The sequence below is a fragment of the Drosophila elegans genome, unplaced genomic scaffold (assembly GCF_018152505.1).
Source record: "Drosophila elegans isolate 14027-0461.03 unplaced genomic scaffold, ASM1815250v1 contig_183, whole genome shotgun sequence".
Classification (NCBI taxonomy): domain Eukaryota; kingdom Metazoa; phylum Arthropoda; class Insecta; order Diptera; family Drosophilidae; genus Drosophila; species Drosophila elegans.
Window position 1 is genome coordinate 1,876,692 of NW_024545550.1, and position 17,928 is coordinate 1,894,619.

A 17,928-nucleotide genomic window follows, 5' to 3' on the forward strand; every position below is an offset into this window, starting at 1 on the left:
ACTTGCTTTCTAAAAAAGTTTGTCCCTTTATCCTATTAAAAATATGAATAGCCTTTAATTAAGAACTGAAACATATGTCGTATAAAGACAATTGCAGTTACCAAAAGAAAAAGTTTCTCTCACCAAACGCAAGTTTGTTAGCTTTCATTTGCTAGCAAAAATTCGTAGTTTTTTTCCCCGCTATTAAAAGTTTCTCTTTGCTAAATTACATTTCCACAACACTCTGTTCATTTTCATTTTCATTTTCATTTGATTTTTTTCTGTTTATGGCACATTTGCAGCACTTACATGGGATTCATTTTGGCCAACAGCTGGGACCGGATTCGCTGCCTGTCGTCGTCGAACTGCTGCAACTGTTGCTGCTCCGTTTGTCGCTCCCGTTCGATGCTGGCCGACAGCTCGTTGTTCATCTCCACGTGGTTGTGCTCCGCATCAAGGTGGGTCTGGGTCTGGACCGTCTCGTACTTACGATCGTCCTCGGCAATGTTGAACACCTCGCTCAGCTCATACTCCTTCAGCTGTAAATACAGAGTGGAGGGTGCGGAATGTTAGTCCCCGCGTCCAGACACATGTGCAGCATATTAATTTACGGGGATTATGTGCCCGGCATCAGCAACTCTGTATTCCGGAATGCGGAATGCCGAGCAGGGCTACATGGCACCCAAGGACTGGGAGTACAGGTGCTCTTAACGCGCTGCTAATTTCAATTTGTGGCAAATATTGACACAGCCACAGGGGAGCATAGGAGGTGGGGAATGGAAACGAATACTGATGGAATGTGAGGTATTGATTTGGCTTAGGCATCATGTAACTCGTATCAAATATTTGTTAGAAATTAAATACCAGCCCACAGATATAAATTCTAAGTGAAATTCTTCAGAAACTTTAACGATTATCTTAAATATAAGTGTAATAAGTAATATGATAAAATAATTGTCAAAAAGTTTAAATAATAGTCATACCATAGGTAAAAGGTTATACAACTGGCATATTATAGAAAAAAAATCAAAATAAAACTTTACACCCTAACACCACCTCGTACCCAAAAAATACTCCACAGGAATATACCCTACGTTTCAATGACATGTCGAGGGTACGAAAAACTTTGTTTGGTGTGCTGTCGCGCATTTTAATTTATTTGTTTGGGCCGCTGTCATTTTCTATACACAATACGCATTGTTATTGTTGTCCCCTCGCTTTTGGCTGGCTTATCTTGGTCTACCTTTTGGTACCTACTACATTTCGCAAATGCGTCGACAGCGGCGCCAACAACCACAACGAACCAAAAGAATCTAAGGCACTGAAAATACAAACAAAAAATCACGGAAAAAAAGAAAACAATGCAGAAGAGCCGCGTGTTGCTTTTGTGGCATTAAAATACACAATAATCCAGCACACACACATAAAAGCTAGAGCGCGCGGAGTGGGGGGGTTGGAAAAACTGTGAAATTCCTTGTGGATTACCCAGACGGCGAGCGAAACCCTCAGCATTCCTGACTGCCGAGATTACGTGCCTTTTGCCATTCACTAAATGACACACAAGTATTCCAGCAATCCGGTCTCGGCCCCAAAATTTAAGAATTTAATGACCAACTACACCCAGCTGTTGGGCGATTCGGAGGAAGCAAATCAACACATAATTACACTAGAACTAGGAACTGAGACATGTGCTGGCCATAAAATAACGCATTTAAGTAAATAACTTTCCATTCTGTTGGCCATAAACAAAATTCGGCAGCCTTGGGTGTTGTGGACAATAACAAAAAGGCTGAGTTTTAGTTTCACAAATGCAAATTTTGATTGCCCTGGGGATGTGGCTTGATAGATAGCTTTAAAGAATCAAACATTCTAAATTAATTAATATGATTTAATTAGAACTCGGTCTTAAATGGATTTTATGGATCATTAAAATACAAAATAAAGTTCGAAAAAGGACTTTTTAATTAATAATTTTTAAACAAAACAATTAAAAGCCAAATTATGTATAAAAATTGATTGAAATTCATTTTTCAAGAATCATACGTTTACTTTTCTACTTTTATTTTTAAACAAAGATATTGTTTTTCAAGAATCAAGATTCATAGGTCAAATGCCATAATCTAGCTAAAGTGCCCAACAAAAAACGCCCACAAACGGAATATAAGTTCTGGCACGCCCACTCCGAAAAGCCTAGAAAATAAAACTAAAATTAGTAGTGTCAAAAAGGCGTTACAATAATACGAGTTGCAGCAACAACAGCACAGAGCTCGACCAACAAATAAAGAATAATGACCGCACGTACAGTGGCCAGCCACGCCCACCCGCCCATGTCCACATAGTAATTCCCCGCTATATATATAAACTGCCCCTATGAAATAAACTATGCAAACGTAGTCGAAACATCTGGCGATGGGCGAAAGGGGGGACGAGGACGGTCGGGGGAAATGGACGTAGAGCCCGAGGCATAAATTTTATGTGCGCTTCCTTTGGCCACACATAAAAGCAATTTTGATGAGCGACCCAAGGCATTGTAGCCGTAAGTGCGCCACTTTCTGGATGTCTTGGATGTCCAGCAATATAATTACAATGCTCGAATTCCAACCGTCCTGCTCAGTCTTCCTCAGTCTTTATCCTTATCCTTAACTTTATCCCTATTTCGCTCTACTGGGGCGTTTTTACTGCCGTCGAGGGTGCTTTGTTGCACTGCCGGGCGGCGGTGGAGGTCCTGCCTGTGTCCTTTGTGTCTGGCAGGCCTAATGGATTGGCATTTATTAAGGAGTGCAGAAAAATGTTTATTGCAGCGCTTGAAAACAATGGTAAATACGTTTGTGTTCCTATAAGGATAATGCATAACGTGTTTCAGTGTGCTAAGTGAAAATATTTTCTTAGGGATTTAAGCAACTAAAATGCGAACTAAATCAATTGGAAATCATTTCTCTATGTTAAATCGCTGCACATGTTTTGAGGTAATTGAAAAATATCACTAATAAAAATTGTATGTTTATATAGATGTTAAATAATTATTAATTTTAACGATGAGTTTGTTTTTTGCTTAGGGTATTTTACTATACATTTTAAAGTCGACACACCATTTTCATTTTATTTCCTTTAATTTAACTTTCATGTACATACTTTAATTCAATGCACTTTCGAATTTTCAAAACAAGATACAGCCAATAACTATAACAATAATAATAAATTAATAAATTTAAAGAAAATTCAATAACTTCCTATTGGACAAAAATTAGCCTAACTCTATTATGAAAACGATATTAAAATGCTAATTATTTCCATTACTGAGTTTTCTAATATCATAATAAAATTAAACAACCATTTTCAAAAGAATTATTAATGTTATTGAATTTGCGTTAGTTTCCATAAATGACAATTTGAATTCCGTTAATTATAATTCAATAACAATTTGCAAAAGTTTTGCACACGATGTTAAAACACCCCCGAATGTATGCTAAAAATGATGTAAATATCAAACTGCTTTAATTTGTTTACATTTCCTCTTAACACATTTTTGCACGGCCATAAAATTCTGGCCCAAATAATTATAAGGTAATTAGCATTATTTCCGGTACTTTTTTTCGTTGCCCATTTTTGTATTCGTGCGTTCTTTTCTGCTCGATTTAAGCTGCGAAACTGAACTGATTTATAAAGCGCATTAACACGCAGCCAAGGGAATTTGCCCTTTACACGCACACCCTCTCACACACACACAGGGAAACACGCACAACCATTACACATGTTTGCATGGCAAGGAAAATGGCTGGTTTGTTTATGTGTGTGCGAGTGTGGTAGATGCTGTTGACGCCATTGTAATGCTAATGGCTCATTAGCACTTTGATTTTTTCGCTCTGAATTCCTTTTTTTTGTTTTTGGAAAAAGTCATTAGGGTTTTTCGACTGGATGTGGAAGTGGTGGGAAAAAGGCATTTTGACTGCTAATTTGCTGTTAATTAACTTGTTTAACCATTTTTTTTTCCAGATGGCAGGATCGTCCACTCACCTTGATAAACTGAAACGTGGCGATGGGCGGCAATCGCTTGCTCTTCGGATAATAAAAGCTACCCGCAGGATGGGCAGGATAACGGGAGGTGATCCGATAGATGACGCCCTGAGGTGCTGTTGGCCAGTTGGGCGCCGTGAAGGTGAAGCCATTATCCGTGCCCGCATCCAAAGGATCCAGCTCAACGGTCACCGTATCGATCCAGGAGCCACCCACGCAGAGCTAAAGCAAATGTTAGAAAGTGTTAAGTGCATTCTTTTCTACAAAGACAAACATAAACTAAAAGTTTTACATCAATTAAAAGACTTTCTGACACTGATTCTGTTTGTATTTCATCATTTACATTCCAACAAATTGTTGATTAATAAAAGCGATATGATGTACAGTATAAAGGACAACCAAAAATGTTGCTTGTTCAAAGAGACTGTGCCCTCAAGCTTTAATACCTAAATTTTTTAAATAAATTGAAATTGCAAGTAAATTTTATTATTATTAAATAAAGTGAGTCAATTAAAATATCCAATAATAAATTGAATAATTTTTACTAATAAAGGGAAAATAATACCCTTTGTGAAATATACATTTGTACATGAGTTATCCAGGCCATTAATTTATTAACTACTAGATTGATGGCTAACAAAACCATTTTAAAGTGTGCTTTTATTACGCAGAAAACACGGAGAGCTCATGTTGTTTATTAACTTAATAGATTTTTTGAATTAATCAATATTAAATAAATTTGTAAAACTCTTTCAAAATGGTCTTAATAAGAGTTAAGAAGAATCGGTGAATTTTAGTGGGCAAAAGATAAACTGTAGAGAAACCAACACAAATGGCTTTTTGTAATCAAAGTTTAACATAAGTAGAAAAGAACATAAAATAAGTTAGAAATAAGAAGTAAGGTTGAAATTTAGTGTGCAAAATATAAATTAAAATAATAGTTGCCCCAAACAAAGTTGTGGCAAAACCACAACCTAATGAATATTATTTTGATCCAATAAACCTATACAACCGTTTAAGATTTGTTTGAGTGTCACCACTCTCTAATAGCATTTCAGTGTGCCTATTGAGATTAGGTGTGTGCCTATTGATTCTTGGTCTCCATGCAGTTTCAACACTGTGATTTTCCTGATTTCGGGCCTTATGTGTGTGGGTTCTGCTCTCACCTCGAAAGAGTCGACGCCGATGAACCAGTCCGGCGAGGGAACAATGCGTGTCATTAGCGAGACCAGACTGTGATTGCTGTCGACAAACACTTTCGCCTCGCTGCGTCCGGCGCCCAATGGAATCGCCGGCATGCTGAACTCGTCGAACACACTGCGTTCGGTGCTGGTGCTGGTAGTGGTGCTGGTGGTCCCACCATTGGTGGCTGGCGATGTGGTGTTGGTGGAGCTTGTACCACCTGGAGGGGATTTGCCCGTCTGCATCTGCATCTGCTGCTGCTGCTGCTCGCCGGCACTGCTGTCCAGCAGATCGGTTCGACCCGACTCCGCAAACTGTTTGACAGCCGCCGTCGCCGGCTGTCCGATGTGGTACAGGGCATAGTTGGCATTGTGGGTGCGACCTGCGGGCGAAAGGAACCAGAACAACCGAGCTCATCAGTGGCGGGTCATTAAAATTTAATGAGCTTTCAAAACCAAACAAAAAGAAATGCTGAAAATTTGCAAATATTTGCAATTTAGCAGCTCGTTGTCACTTCCCATGGCGGATTCTCTCAGAGCTTTTCAACTGTTTGAAATGGTGTCAACTTAAGTGGCAGATTACGTATACGCAACGGCGGGCGTCAAATTAAAGCGACACTTTTTCAGCCAAAAGAGCTGCTCGTTAAATGGTTGCCATGGGAAATGGGAATGGGGAATTGGGAAAATACTTAATCGTATGTATAAGCGTGGCAATAAAGGAAGGGGATCGGGTGACAAGTAAAAGGAAACAAATATTGGGCTGAATATGTTGAAACGAGTTCTTTAAGTCAGATGATGAATAAATATTAAATAGAGTATTTGTTTTACATTTTAAATAATTAAATAAAGGTATTTTTACATTAAGAGCCAACAAAATTCATCATTTGTTGAAGATATCAACTGAAAATTAAGTCAATTTTCGTATCTAAAAAAATGCTAGACCACAAAATGTTATTTTAAAGAACTTGCATTATTTGTGCTACATTTAAATAATATTATTATAAAAACTTAAATAAGCTTATTCATTTAATTAACCTAATTATCAACCACTTATTTTCCCAGTTCATCAGCGGTGCCGGAGCTCCATCTATTTGATTAGTTTCCGGATAAAGTTTACTCCCCTTCCGTTCAGTCGGCCATCTTCCGTTCTATAGTTATTTCGCTTCCCTTTCGCCAAAGCCGGCCGCAAGTAATTTAAAACTGCTGCGCTCCAATTCGCGCTGGGCCTCAAAGTCATTTGGTTCTTTGTAGACTGTCACACAAGACCCACCCACGAGGCAACCGCGCACCACCTATAAAGCCACCGACATCCATCCCATTTGGGGTCTCTGCCGCTGCAGTAGCCTTTGATGTTGGGGCTGCGGCTTTTTGTTTGCATTCTCCTCTTCGGAGGCCTCAGTCTCAGGATCTCGGCCTCATCGAGTAACCCCAACATCAACGGCCCTCCGCCGGCTCTTATTTGTCTTCAATTAACATTGCAACATGCCACTTGTGCCACTTTTTCCCCTTTGTCTTCTTTGGTCTGCCATTTCATTCTGAGATATTTCCTTTGCGCTTTTCTTTTCTTTTCATTTCATTCCGTTTCCGCTTTGTTGCCGCCAGCTTATTTATTAGTTTTCCTCGCTCTCTGTGGGCGCATTTTTAATTTACAAGTCTTTCTGCGAGTGTAAGATGGCAGACTTCTTTGACAAGCAGCCGTGACGATGATGGCGGTGGCAATGGCGATGGCGATGGCCTAATGAAAGACTAAACTACAAAAGCATATTTCTGCCTTTTCAACTTTGCCGCTGGCATTCAGCACTGCGTTTTCATTCTTCCACTTTTTTTGTGAAAACTATGTCAAATGAAATATTATTTATTCGCTGGCACACTTTCCTCTACCTGCCTGGCACTCTGGGTAATTGACAAGTTCAGTTGCAGACTCTCGGGTCTCTGCTGTCCAATGTCCAATGGATTGGGAAAAAGTTGCCGCAAACGGTGTGAGGGAGTCTGGAGGAGAATTTCTGAAAAGTTACTGGGGATTTTAGCAGATTTTCCAGTATGGCAGTGAACGGAGAAATCGAGGTAATAAATTGACTTTGGGAAACTGTGTCAAATATGCCAAACGAGTTTTCATGTTTTGCTACAACATGCACAATTTGCATACATAGGACCAATATCAATAAGGGAATTGAGTACAGTAGGAATTTTATGAAATTCTTGAGCCGACTGAAGTTAAATTTAATTTTACCCTATAAGATGAATAAAAGAAAACTTAGCAAACCATTAATACAAATCTCTAGTTTGTTTAGAGCTGAGGAATTTACTTATTTTAAAATATCAATATGAATTTAACAATTAAATTATTTGTCTTTAATTCAGTAAAAAATATCCACCAAAACTAAATCATAAATAAAAAAAATTATTTGCGATGGTTTTTCATCCTTATATTAAATAAATTAAAACATTTTCAACCGAAGGTACTACGAAAGTACTACTACAATTAACTAATTTGCTATAAAAATGTACCACTGTAACCTGACAAGTGTCGAGAAATGGGCATTGAAATAAAATGGGCAGCTTCTACTCAAAAATAAAGGTCAGTCGACCACGGCTGTTCACCTTCAACTGCTTTCGCTTTCGCAGACGAATCCACAAAATATAAGCACATATATAAACCGAACGAAACGCTCAATCAATTACAGAATGGCCACAGAACAAGCATAATAAATTTGCAATTAAATGCTTAAATTGTGCAAATGGTTTCCCGATATGGTGACGCGCGGTCAGTTTTCGGTTTTCGGTGGTCCGGTGTTCCGGGCGCCCCTCAAACGACCGCATATCGCACATCTCGGGCGGCCAGATAAATGGGCGCTGTAAAAACAGCCATTTCTGGGTTACTGCGATGAATGGCGGGGGCGTAATTAATGCTTAATTATGCACATTAAAAGCCAAAAGCAGCCACGAAGCTGGCGGAAATTACTGCCAACCCAAGAACTCACGGTACGGCACGGCAAGGCAAAGCACGGCACGTAATATAAATGCATGCCACGTATGCCCCATAAATTTCAGTTAGCATTCGAATGAAAAGACATTGCGCATACGCCCATGGGCCCATGACCCTCGCAAATAAGAGTGTTTGCCAGGAAAATGGTCTTCAGTTTCTCGTCATATCATAATTGAAAATCGGCAACCTTGCTCGACCATAGCAACATAATACAATACACAGTATCTAAAAAGTGCAATCTGGCAGTTGGCCAAAAACGAATGCTGCTGCTGCTGCTGCCATGAGTCATGGCAAACTTTTCTCTCAGCTGGCGTATTGCTTTTTAATTGGCAGAAAAATATGCTCCGGGGAGAGGTATTAATAAATGTATAAATCCAACCAATATGACACACATTTCATTCAATTTATGACGCACAGCTGACACATTTTTCCCACACTATCTCCCACACACCCAAACACCCACACACACATTGACTTTTGTCAGGTTTTTCTCTGCGAAAAATGAATTACGAGTCGTCGCTTTTTTTTTGGGCGCTTGTTTTCGTTTGGCTGGATGCTCAATTTCCTGCGATTTCCGCCACGAAAAAATTTAATTATAGGCAATAAATTTGAATTTAATAGTCGAGGCATTAAGTCGCCGGCGGCGCAGGAATTGTCTCTCTCCTCGGCAAACAGAGGGAAAGAACTCGAAAAACCAAATAAGAGAATACAAGTACACATAAATAAGCCAAGAGAAGAAGGATTAACGCAGCAGCTGAACACGACAAGTGTTCAGGGGGGAAAAGGGGAGGGAAATGCGGAAAAGCCAGTGAAATGGGTGTGTCAGCACGTGTGCTGTTTGATGGAAAGCTTTATGTGTGGCTACGGTTATAGCCGATGCTTAAACGTTGAGCCTCGAGCAAGTCAGGTCTCAGAGCAGAAATTCATCAATGCTTAATTTTCCTGGGGGAAAACGGAATATCTTTCCGGTGTGAGGCAATTAATTCCAAATGAAATTTATAATTAACTCTAATATTTCCATTAATGATGATGAATTACTTTAATTGGAAAACAGAGCGGTTTGATTGATATCCACTCCAACCACTCATCTGCTCGTAAATTAGCCCATATTCCAGCCCTATTCTCACGCTACACATCCTATTTCAATCTATTGAGCAAGCCGCTAATTAAAAATTAATTTTTCCCACTCCCTGCGATTTTCTGTTATTTGCCTTTCTACTCACGCAGTGCACTTAATTATGTATGTCAAATTTAATTGGCTTGTCAGTCCAGGCAAATGTCCAAATCCGAAACGTCGACAGACACGCTATAAATACATTACAGCAATAAAAAAAACACTGAGCCACAGGAAAATATAATAGAAGCCCACACCTGGCGTATACGTAATGAATGCGAATTATCTCCATAGCTTTATGGACACGCAAATATCATTTTACGCTAAATAAATATTTGCATTTTACCTAATTTTAGCTGGCTCACATGTAGCGTGTGCGCAGCATCAAAATTTTAAAGCCGAATGAGAACCAAATCTCTGACATTGTCACATGTCAGAGGCTGCAGAAACCTTAAGACACATCCTGGGATGAACACACCACCCTCTGTGACATTACGCATACGCCACATATGCTGGATGCAGAATGCTGAATTTCTCATGCGCTCAATAAGCCCAAGGAAATGGAATGAGCGACTGCAGTTGCAGCTGCAAATGCGACTGCCTGTTAATAGTAATTTCTGTCATATTTGCCAGTGGAACTTGCAGTCACGACTCCCGATAAAATGTCAACTTGACGTTGCCTGTGATGTGGTAACCTAGATTTCGTTAAGGCACTAGCATCAACACTGAGTACGTGGGGGATTTCCCGGGCTCCACCAACTGCACCTCCTACTTTTGTTCTTTAGGCAACCACAGACTAGCAGAGAATAACAAGTCTTGAAGGTTCTGTGAAATGGGATTCTATAATATCGCCATCAGTATTGTGCTAAAAGATGGTTTCATAATAAATGTGGAAACTTTATTTTTAGGAAAATGTATTTTATGTTCATTAGGAAAAAATATTTAAAAATTAAAATTAAGTTCTATTGACCATAGATAATAAGATACAAAGTATAGAAAACTAATAAGTCTAGATGCCTAGTACATTTTCTCCCATTCTTACTTAATATTTCCAAGAACCCTTCAGCAATTCCCCCAGTGTGTGGTTTCATTGTCAGCTTTCTACGTTGTCCTTTTAAGTTTAATGGCTGTTGGGTTGAAGGATTTTTAGTTGCAGTTTGTGGCTGGCCCTCAGCTTTATCTGTGTTAATTAATGCGTGCAGCTACATGACGGGATTAGGCCAAGATGTGCCTGGGCCAGAAGCCATCAGCCATCAGCTGGCCAATTATGTCGGCAAACAAGCTGGCCGGCATTAGACTTGTCACTTGGCCCCATTTTCCTGGTATCCTCTCCTCTCCTATTGACGACCTCACAATGAGCCGGCGAATGTTTGTGTGAGGCTCAAAGGGGATTACAAACGAAATTGACCAAAAACATAACAAGCTAACAAGATGCCCGTTTGCCTGCGTAAGGATCCCCATCACAATGCCGAGGAGAGCAACAACAGTTTATAAAATCATGTGACAAATGAGGGTTGCTTAGCTTACTTAGTTGTCCTGTCGGCTGTCCTCCGACTGGGTCTCCTATTTATCTGTCTGCTTCATCTGTCATTTGTCTATGGCCACAAGGTTCTTATGACATATGCCTCACTGTGGCAAATTGCAGTGCCAATTACTTGCCATTTTGCAGATTTGTTAGAATGAAAGTGCTTTACTTTAAGGCAAATTTCAGAGAAAACCTGAGCTAAACAGAACCTCAAATCTTTAGCTACTATTTTTTGATAATTTCCAAAACTTAAATTTTGGAAAAACAAAAGCTTTGCATTTGAAAGGGTAGGCAATCCTTTATAGTTGGTATAAAACTTTGTATAATTTGTATGGGTGTTGACTAATGAATGTCCTCGAATTCCTGTGTGAAACTCGTGACAATTCAAGATTTCAAAGTCATTCCAGCTGAAAAATGTGCAGGGTAAGTATTGATTTTGCTGATACCTTAATGCCTATTTAGACTGCTTGTTATATGGCATATATATATACCTTACAATTCCCTGCATTCAACACCTAAGGGCATTACCCACCCACAATTTTCGAAATGTTTTTTTCCTGTTGCCTGTTTCCTGTTCCTCCGGCTGACTGAAATGGAATGTGTGTTGGGTTTTTGGCTTACTTTCTGGCTACATTCATTATAATGGCTTATTGTAGCATGAAAAGTGTGTCAGTCATGTTAGGCAGCAATTGCAATGGCAAGAGGGAAAAATCAGACTGAGGAGATGGGCAGAAAGATCGGAAAAGAGGAAGAGGAGCCCAATGATTGTGGACTGAATGCATTGTCCTTTGTTTGCACTGCACTAAGCAAACACAAAAGCCAGACATTACCCACGCTAGCACATACATTGACAGAAGCTCATCCTTCACACACACATACACCCACACAGTGGCATGCAAGGACACCCTCTCAACGACATACAAATTGATGAGCATCGCGTGTGCCGAGCCTTTTGTTATTTTTTCGCTTCCTTTTCTTTTATACTTGCCACAGTTTTTGATTGATTTCTTGCGGCAAGTCAGCGACATTTCACAAGTCACTCATGCCCAGCCACCCAATCCTCCTTCCCGTTTCCACCCACTTCCTCCTGTCAGTGCAAACTGACACAATTCCCGCCGCTTGGCTCGTAAAGCGGCTAAGAAAAATAAGCCAAAGTCATAAAAACAAACCAAAATGGAACGCACATGCACGGGCACTTGAGACCTACATTTAACTGGAAATTTCTGTTGTCGTCAACACATTTGTTGCATTAAAATAATTGAACAAAATTGTTATACAAATACCAAGGCACAATCATCAAATTGCCATGGAAAAGCCAATTTGATTGTGCTACGGTGAAATTGAAGAAAATTCAATATTCCCAGAATTTATTTGAAGAAAATCAACTTGAAGCGCTTTACAGGAATTTCTCAATAAATATTTAAATAGAAAAGCGTTAGATTTATGTTAGAAACTTAACTAACTTAACTTCAACACGTCTTAATTGCTTTTGTTTCAATCTCATTGGGAGGTAAAGTAATCCATCAAAAATTCAATGTATTGTTGTATTGTACAATTTATTGATTCCTTGAGATATGATTTTATAATGTTTTCTTATTAAGTTTATGGCCGATTTGCTTGGTTTAGAATTTGTTACTTAATTATTTAAAACTATTTTATTAGACTACTTGTTCAATTCATAGTTGCCACAATTTGATTTTCCTGTTTGGCGTGAATATGTTTCTGTAAAAGAAGCGAACAGAAAGTAGTACTTTGCCATAAAGCCACTTTATTTGCAGTGTGTAAATAAAATAGTTGATTAATAAGCCCTAGAGAACTCATATCAGTGCAGCCACACAAATGCCGCAGCCAATGCCAACTGAAACATCAGAATGGCTCCACTCTACACTTAATCCCATTTGATCCGACCCCGAATGCATTTACCTTTTACACTTTTCCATTTCTCGCATTGCGACAAAGGGAAAATTAATTAGCAGCACAACCCTTGGACAAATCCAAAACATGCAACAACGATGGACAACAGCAAGCGGAGGCCAATCAATAAGTCAAATGCAAAGCTTTGCCCATTAAATATGCAATTAGGAAAGTGGGAAAACTGTTGGGGCTATCATGGCGGATACGTGCTGGGGCCAACTTTAATTAGCAACTTTATTTAATTAATAAATTTATTTTAAGGGGCACATTACATCCATACACACACAAACACGCTCAGCTCAGAGCCGTATAAAACAATTCGAGTATTGTTCCAGCTTAAAATGCAATTGCAATTAAAGAGCTAAGTTCAACAATATACTCGTGCATTATGCACGACCACAAACAAGCAAATAACGCTCCCCAGCCATTTGTGAGTGTATGCGTTAGCTTGTTTGCCGTGCATGGGTATGTGTGTGTGTGGGGTGTGTGGTTGTTGTGCTGCGTGTGTGTTGTTTGTTGTATGTTCTGTGTTCGCTGTGCTCTGCGCATTGCCGCGCATAAATAAACAACGCAAATTTGCAAATATAATGCACATGAAATTTACAAAATGGCTGCAGAATCCTGGGTCTTACGTGTGTGGTTGTGGGTGTATGGGTGTATGGATGGGTGTGCGAGTGGGTGGGTAAAAAGTTTTGGACGCGCCAACAAGTTTACACAACAAAATGGCGGCACCCATACAAGCGAACGCACCCACACACACACAGGAGTGCAGTGCAAACAGCAACTAAAAAATATATATAGAAAGTAACAAAGTTTTTTTTCGGTAAACGCAATGTTTATTGAGCTCACAAAGTTTTTCAAAGGCCACCCCTTCACCCTCAATCCCCTTCCTGTCATCTTGAGGTGAAACGGTTAGGAATGGAGATTGTGTGTTTTCTAGAAATCGTTTTTGTTCGAGATATAAAGGGAATTGGCATGTGGTTCTGTTCGAGATTTCGGGGTATTACAAAATGAATGGTGATTAGAGAGAATAGAATTTTCTGTTATGTTTATCAATTGAGAAATCGAATGGTTTATTATTTCGTATTCATCATTTTATGGTTTGACGTTTTTACAATAACACAAAGAATTCAAATTATTAAAAAGTCAATTGTTATAAGTTGAAGAGTAAACAAATTTTGCTAATGCTTATCAACTGAAAGAACGAGTTTTAAGTTCGTTTGTATTTATAAATTTGAGGTTAAGGTTTTTACGACAAAACAGCCAGTAAAATTATTAAAAGAGGATAAGAATTTAAATTTATAATCATTAAAAATTACTGGAAGTTAATTAATATATATTTTATCTTTAATTTATCCATATAAACAGGACACTTCGTTTTGGTGTTTTTTTTTTGTGTATTTCAGGAATCCTTAAGCCATGTGTATTTGTAAATCGTCAACGCTAGATGGCGCCCTCAACAACTCAAGCAGCAACGTGAAAAGAATACTCTTTGGTTTGTTTGTTTATTAGTGGAATTTTTAATCAAAGTTGCTAAAGTTGAAGGCAGACATTTTACTTGAAGTTGGGGCGTATCATGTGTTTTTTGCGGCGTTTTTGTTTTTGTTTTCCACTCGTAATCAGGCGCCCGCTTGGCTTGTCTTTTACCTTCTGCCTTTTCTCTGCATTTACCTTTCTCCTCCCGCAATGTTTATGTAATTCCTTTGGCAGTTTTGTTGGCTAAACTCTTGAAACTTTGCTGCCATGTAAACTGTCAGCGTCTGCACACATCCACCCTAGGAAACACACACACTGACATGAGCACACAGGAGCGCTTATCGCACTAAAGTCTAAACTTTTGTTTACACGTTGCGCCTCGAGACACGCACAAAAAAATAAATAAAATAATAGAAAAAGCATAACACAGAAGCCAAGTTTACCTACGAAAATTTCCCCTAAGCTTCTTCGAGTATTCTTTCATATTTAAGCCCATAAATATTAAATATGAATATATTTTTGCCCATAAATAAAAATAAAATCATAAAACATCGGACAGTAGCCATGATTGCCTACATCGAATTCGCAATCTCACCTTTAAAAATGTTAACATATATTTCATATTTCTCCGCAACTTGATTGTCTTTTAATTAAAGCTTCGATAAAATTGCGATGAAATTGCTCTCGATTTGCATATTTATCAATGCATCGATGCGAGTGAAATATTACCCATACGCCCGGTATGATAGCGAAATGAAAAAGGAGGGGCAACGGCAACGACAACGAGAACGAGAACGAGAACGAGAAAACGGACTTGTAGCCAAGCAAATACACACACACGATTCGTGACTTACTTGTGCAATATTTTTCATGCAATATTTACATTTTTAGCATGTTTATGCACTTCCAGACAACAACAACACAGGCAGCTGCAATTTCTGACATTGTTGTTATTTACTAGACCGAACAGCCATTGGCAATGCAAACAGAATGCTAGACATGCCAAAGGACGAAACAGGTCGACACAAGCAGTTACTTTCTTCCCCCCCCAACCTCATACCCTAATTTTTTCATTTCTTGCTAAAAACATTTACAACTGTGTTAAACTGGCAAATGGAAATACTTGCCATACTTTATAAACTATTTTATAAGGCAAATGCTTGACCGGAGATCCGCTTACAGAGCGAGGTTGAGGTTGAGGCCGCACAAAAGTTGCGCCAATAGTAACCCGAAAGCAACAAAAAAAGAAATAAATATAAATGCAAAACAACGGTGGCAATGGCTACAAAAACATAGCGTTGGTTGAGCAGGCCGCAAGCTGCATAAACCACAAAAAAATATATACGTAGAGAAAACAGCACCAGAATTCAATTTCCAATAACGAAAAAATGAAAGAGAAATAACATCAACAATATGGTAGGCAAAAACCACAAACGAGTAAGGGGAAATGGAAAACGGGGTGAAAGTTGGGTAGGAAATTTAGTGCGCCCAAATCAGTCGTTAGTTTAATGCTCTAAAAATGCAAAAGTTGAACCCGATATTGCGATCTTTTACGAATTTTGCATACAGTTCTGGCGAAAGCCGTATAGTATAAAAATTTGTTTGCCTTTTAAATCCTATGTGAGTATTTATGGCTTTGAAAACATTTAAATATTTTTTTATGTATAAATTATATTAATTTAATTTAGATACACAAGTTATACTTTTCTAGCAAATACCTGAAAATATATTTTGGTTATCATAGAAAAATTATTCAACCCACAATAGTTTGTATTTATTACTATACTGTCCATGTAAAACTTGGTATTTCAATGATATTTAAAGATACTGAATTAAACGTTGTTAGATAGTTTAGTCTATAGTTTATTTATTTTCTTCAAAATCATAATTATTCTTAGGCGTCTACAGTTTTATAACTGGCTTTCTTGACTCATAAGAAATTATTCAGTTTCCACCACTGAATTGACTGTTTGCCTATCTGCTTTCTTTATTTTCCTCAAATCATTTCAGTTCCCTGAATACTTCTCAGTAAATCTGGAGTTCAGATTCCACAGAATTTGCTCGTTTTCTATAAATATTACTTAACCAATCTCGATCTCATTCATTGACTTGTGGCTTCAGGGCAGGAACAAAATTCAGTTGGTCATGAAACCTCACTTCACCAGTCTGAATGCGAGGGCCTGGCAGTTTGGCAGGCTGGAATGGCAGGAAGCTTATCTAAGCCTTCAGCCACATCTTGGCTCGAACACAAAGAGCTGGCCCACAACATATGCCACACACCTCCAAGTAGGTCACAACACCATAGCCATACACCGACCATCCGCCCAGGAACTCACCTCTCCGCTATTGTTGTGTGCGATTTTGGGTTTTATTTTGTGTGCGCAGCTTGTTGAAATATTTTTGTAACAAGCTGGAGCAGAATCCGAGCCAAAAGGCAAACAACAAGGGCAAAACAGTACGAAATTCCCTGGGACCATGAATAAAAGTTTTAAAAACCCGAAAGCAAACCAAAAGCAAATATGTTGCAGCAATTAATTTTAATTAATTTTATGTTATTTTCGCAGAAAAAAAAATCTTTTCATCGATTTCCCACTGCCTGGCTTCTTGCCCCAAGAATTTATTATAAGGATTGTTAATTTGGCTATGACTGTCGGGGGGAAAGGACTTCTTAAGTAACCGCAAACTGTAGACTTAGGCAGCCTTTAAAGTGAAATGGAAAGCGCAAAAAGGGAGGCCATTAACCCAAAAAAAGGGAACATGCCAAGGCTGGGATATCGATGTCGTTTCCGGCTAATGTGTCCCGGAAACGGGTGGTTGGTGGGCGGATTGGGGCCGTATTGAAGCCTCACTTAGGCATCGTTTAGCGATAAAGGCGACATTTTGGACAAAGGGCGCGGCCATAACTTTAAACTGTAACGGCACAACTGTAAATTGTGCAAAACTCAGTTACAAAAACACACCAGATAGTCCCCATTACATTTGGCTTCTGAAGCATATTCTTTGTTTTTGCTGTGGCTGCAGCCGAGAGTGAAAAATCGTTAACCTAATTTTCCTACTACCCAGCTTCTGGTTCCTTTTGTCCTGAATCCCCTTTCCCCCTGCCTCTCCCTTCCCACAAGTTGTTGTTTTTCCTCAAAGCTCTTGCCGCCTCCATAAATTTCCTTTATCTTTATGACTTGTTTTGCTTGCCGCTCTGCGATTCCCCAACTCTCTGTTTTTGCCGATTCAAGCTCATGTACATATATTTTTCGGTATTTCGTTTGGGCTCAGAGTCGCGAGTGTTAAATAAAGCGTGTTAGGCCTGGCAAAAATAGGGATAAAAACAAAAGACACACAGAAAATTAGCTGGCGAAAATGTTCTGCGTTTTTGTCGTCCGCAAGTTTGGTTTTTGTCAGATTTTTCCATGTTTTTGTTTAATTTTTATGGCTGTGTTTCGAAACAAAAAGTGAACAACTTCCAAAACAAAGAACTTTCTGGGTGTCAATTTTCTTTTATGGCGACCTCAATGCTGTCGATAGATAAAGGAAGTTTGACAAGTTTTATACTTTTAACATCGAAATGCTTGGATGAAAATTAAAAAAAACAGAAATAGAATTATTATTATTTGGTTTTTGGTTAAATACAAAAATGGAGAAAAAATAAAAGTTATCTAAAATACAGAGAAGGGTTTTAAAACTACAGCCCTAACATACCGCATAATTGCAGTTTTACTAACAGAAAAACTGTATTAAACTAAAA

General features: G+C 38.7%; 1 protein-coding gene across 1 annotated transcript in view; it reads right to left on the reverse strand.

The window, feature by feature from the left end:
- The window catches only part of LOC108149775 (spondin-1), a 45,435-nt gene that overhangs the window by 8,985 nt on the left and 18,522 nt on the right, over positions 1-17,928 (reverse strand). The window contains 3 exon segments of the mRNA XM_017277626.2: positions 289-518; positions 3,994-4,215; positions 5,160-5,557. Coding sequence (XP_017133115.2) covers positions 289-518; positions 3,994-4,215; positions 5,160-5,557 — 850 coding nt within the window.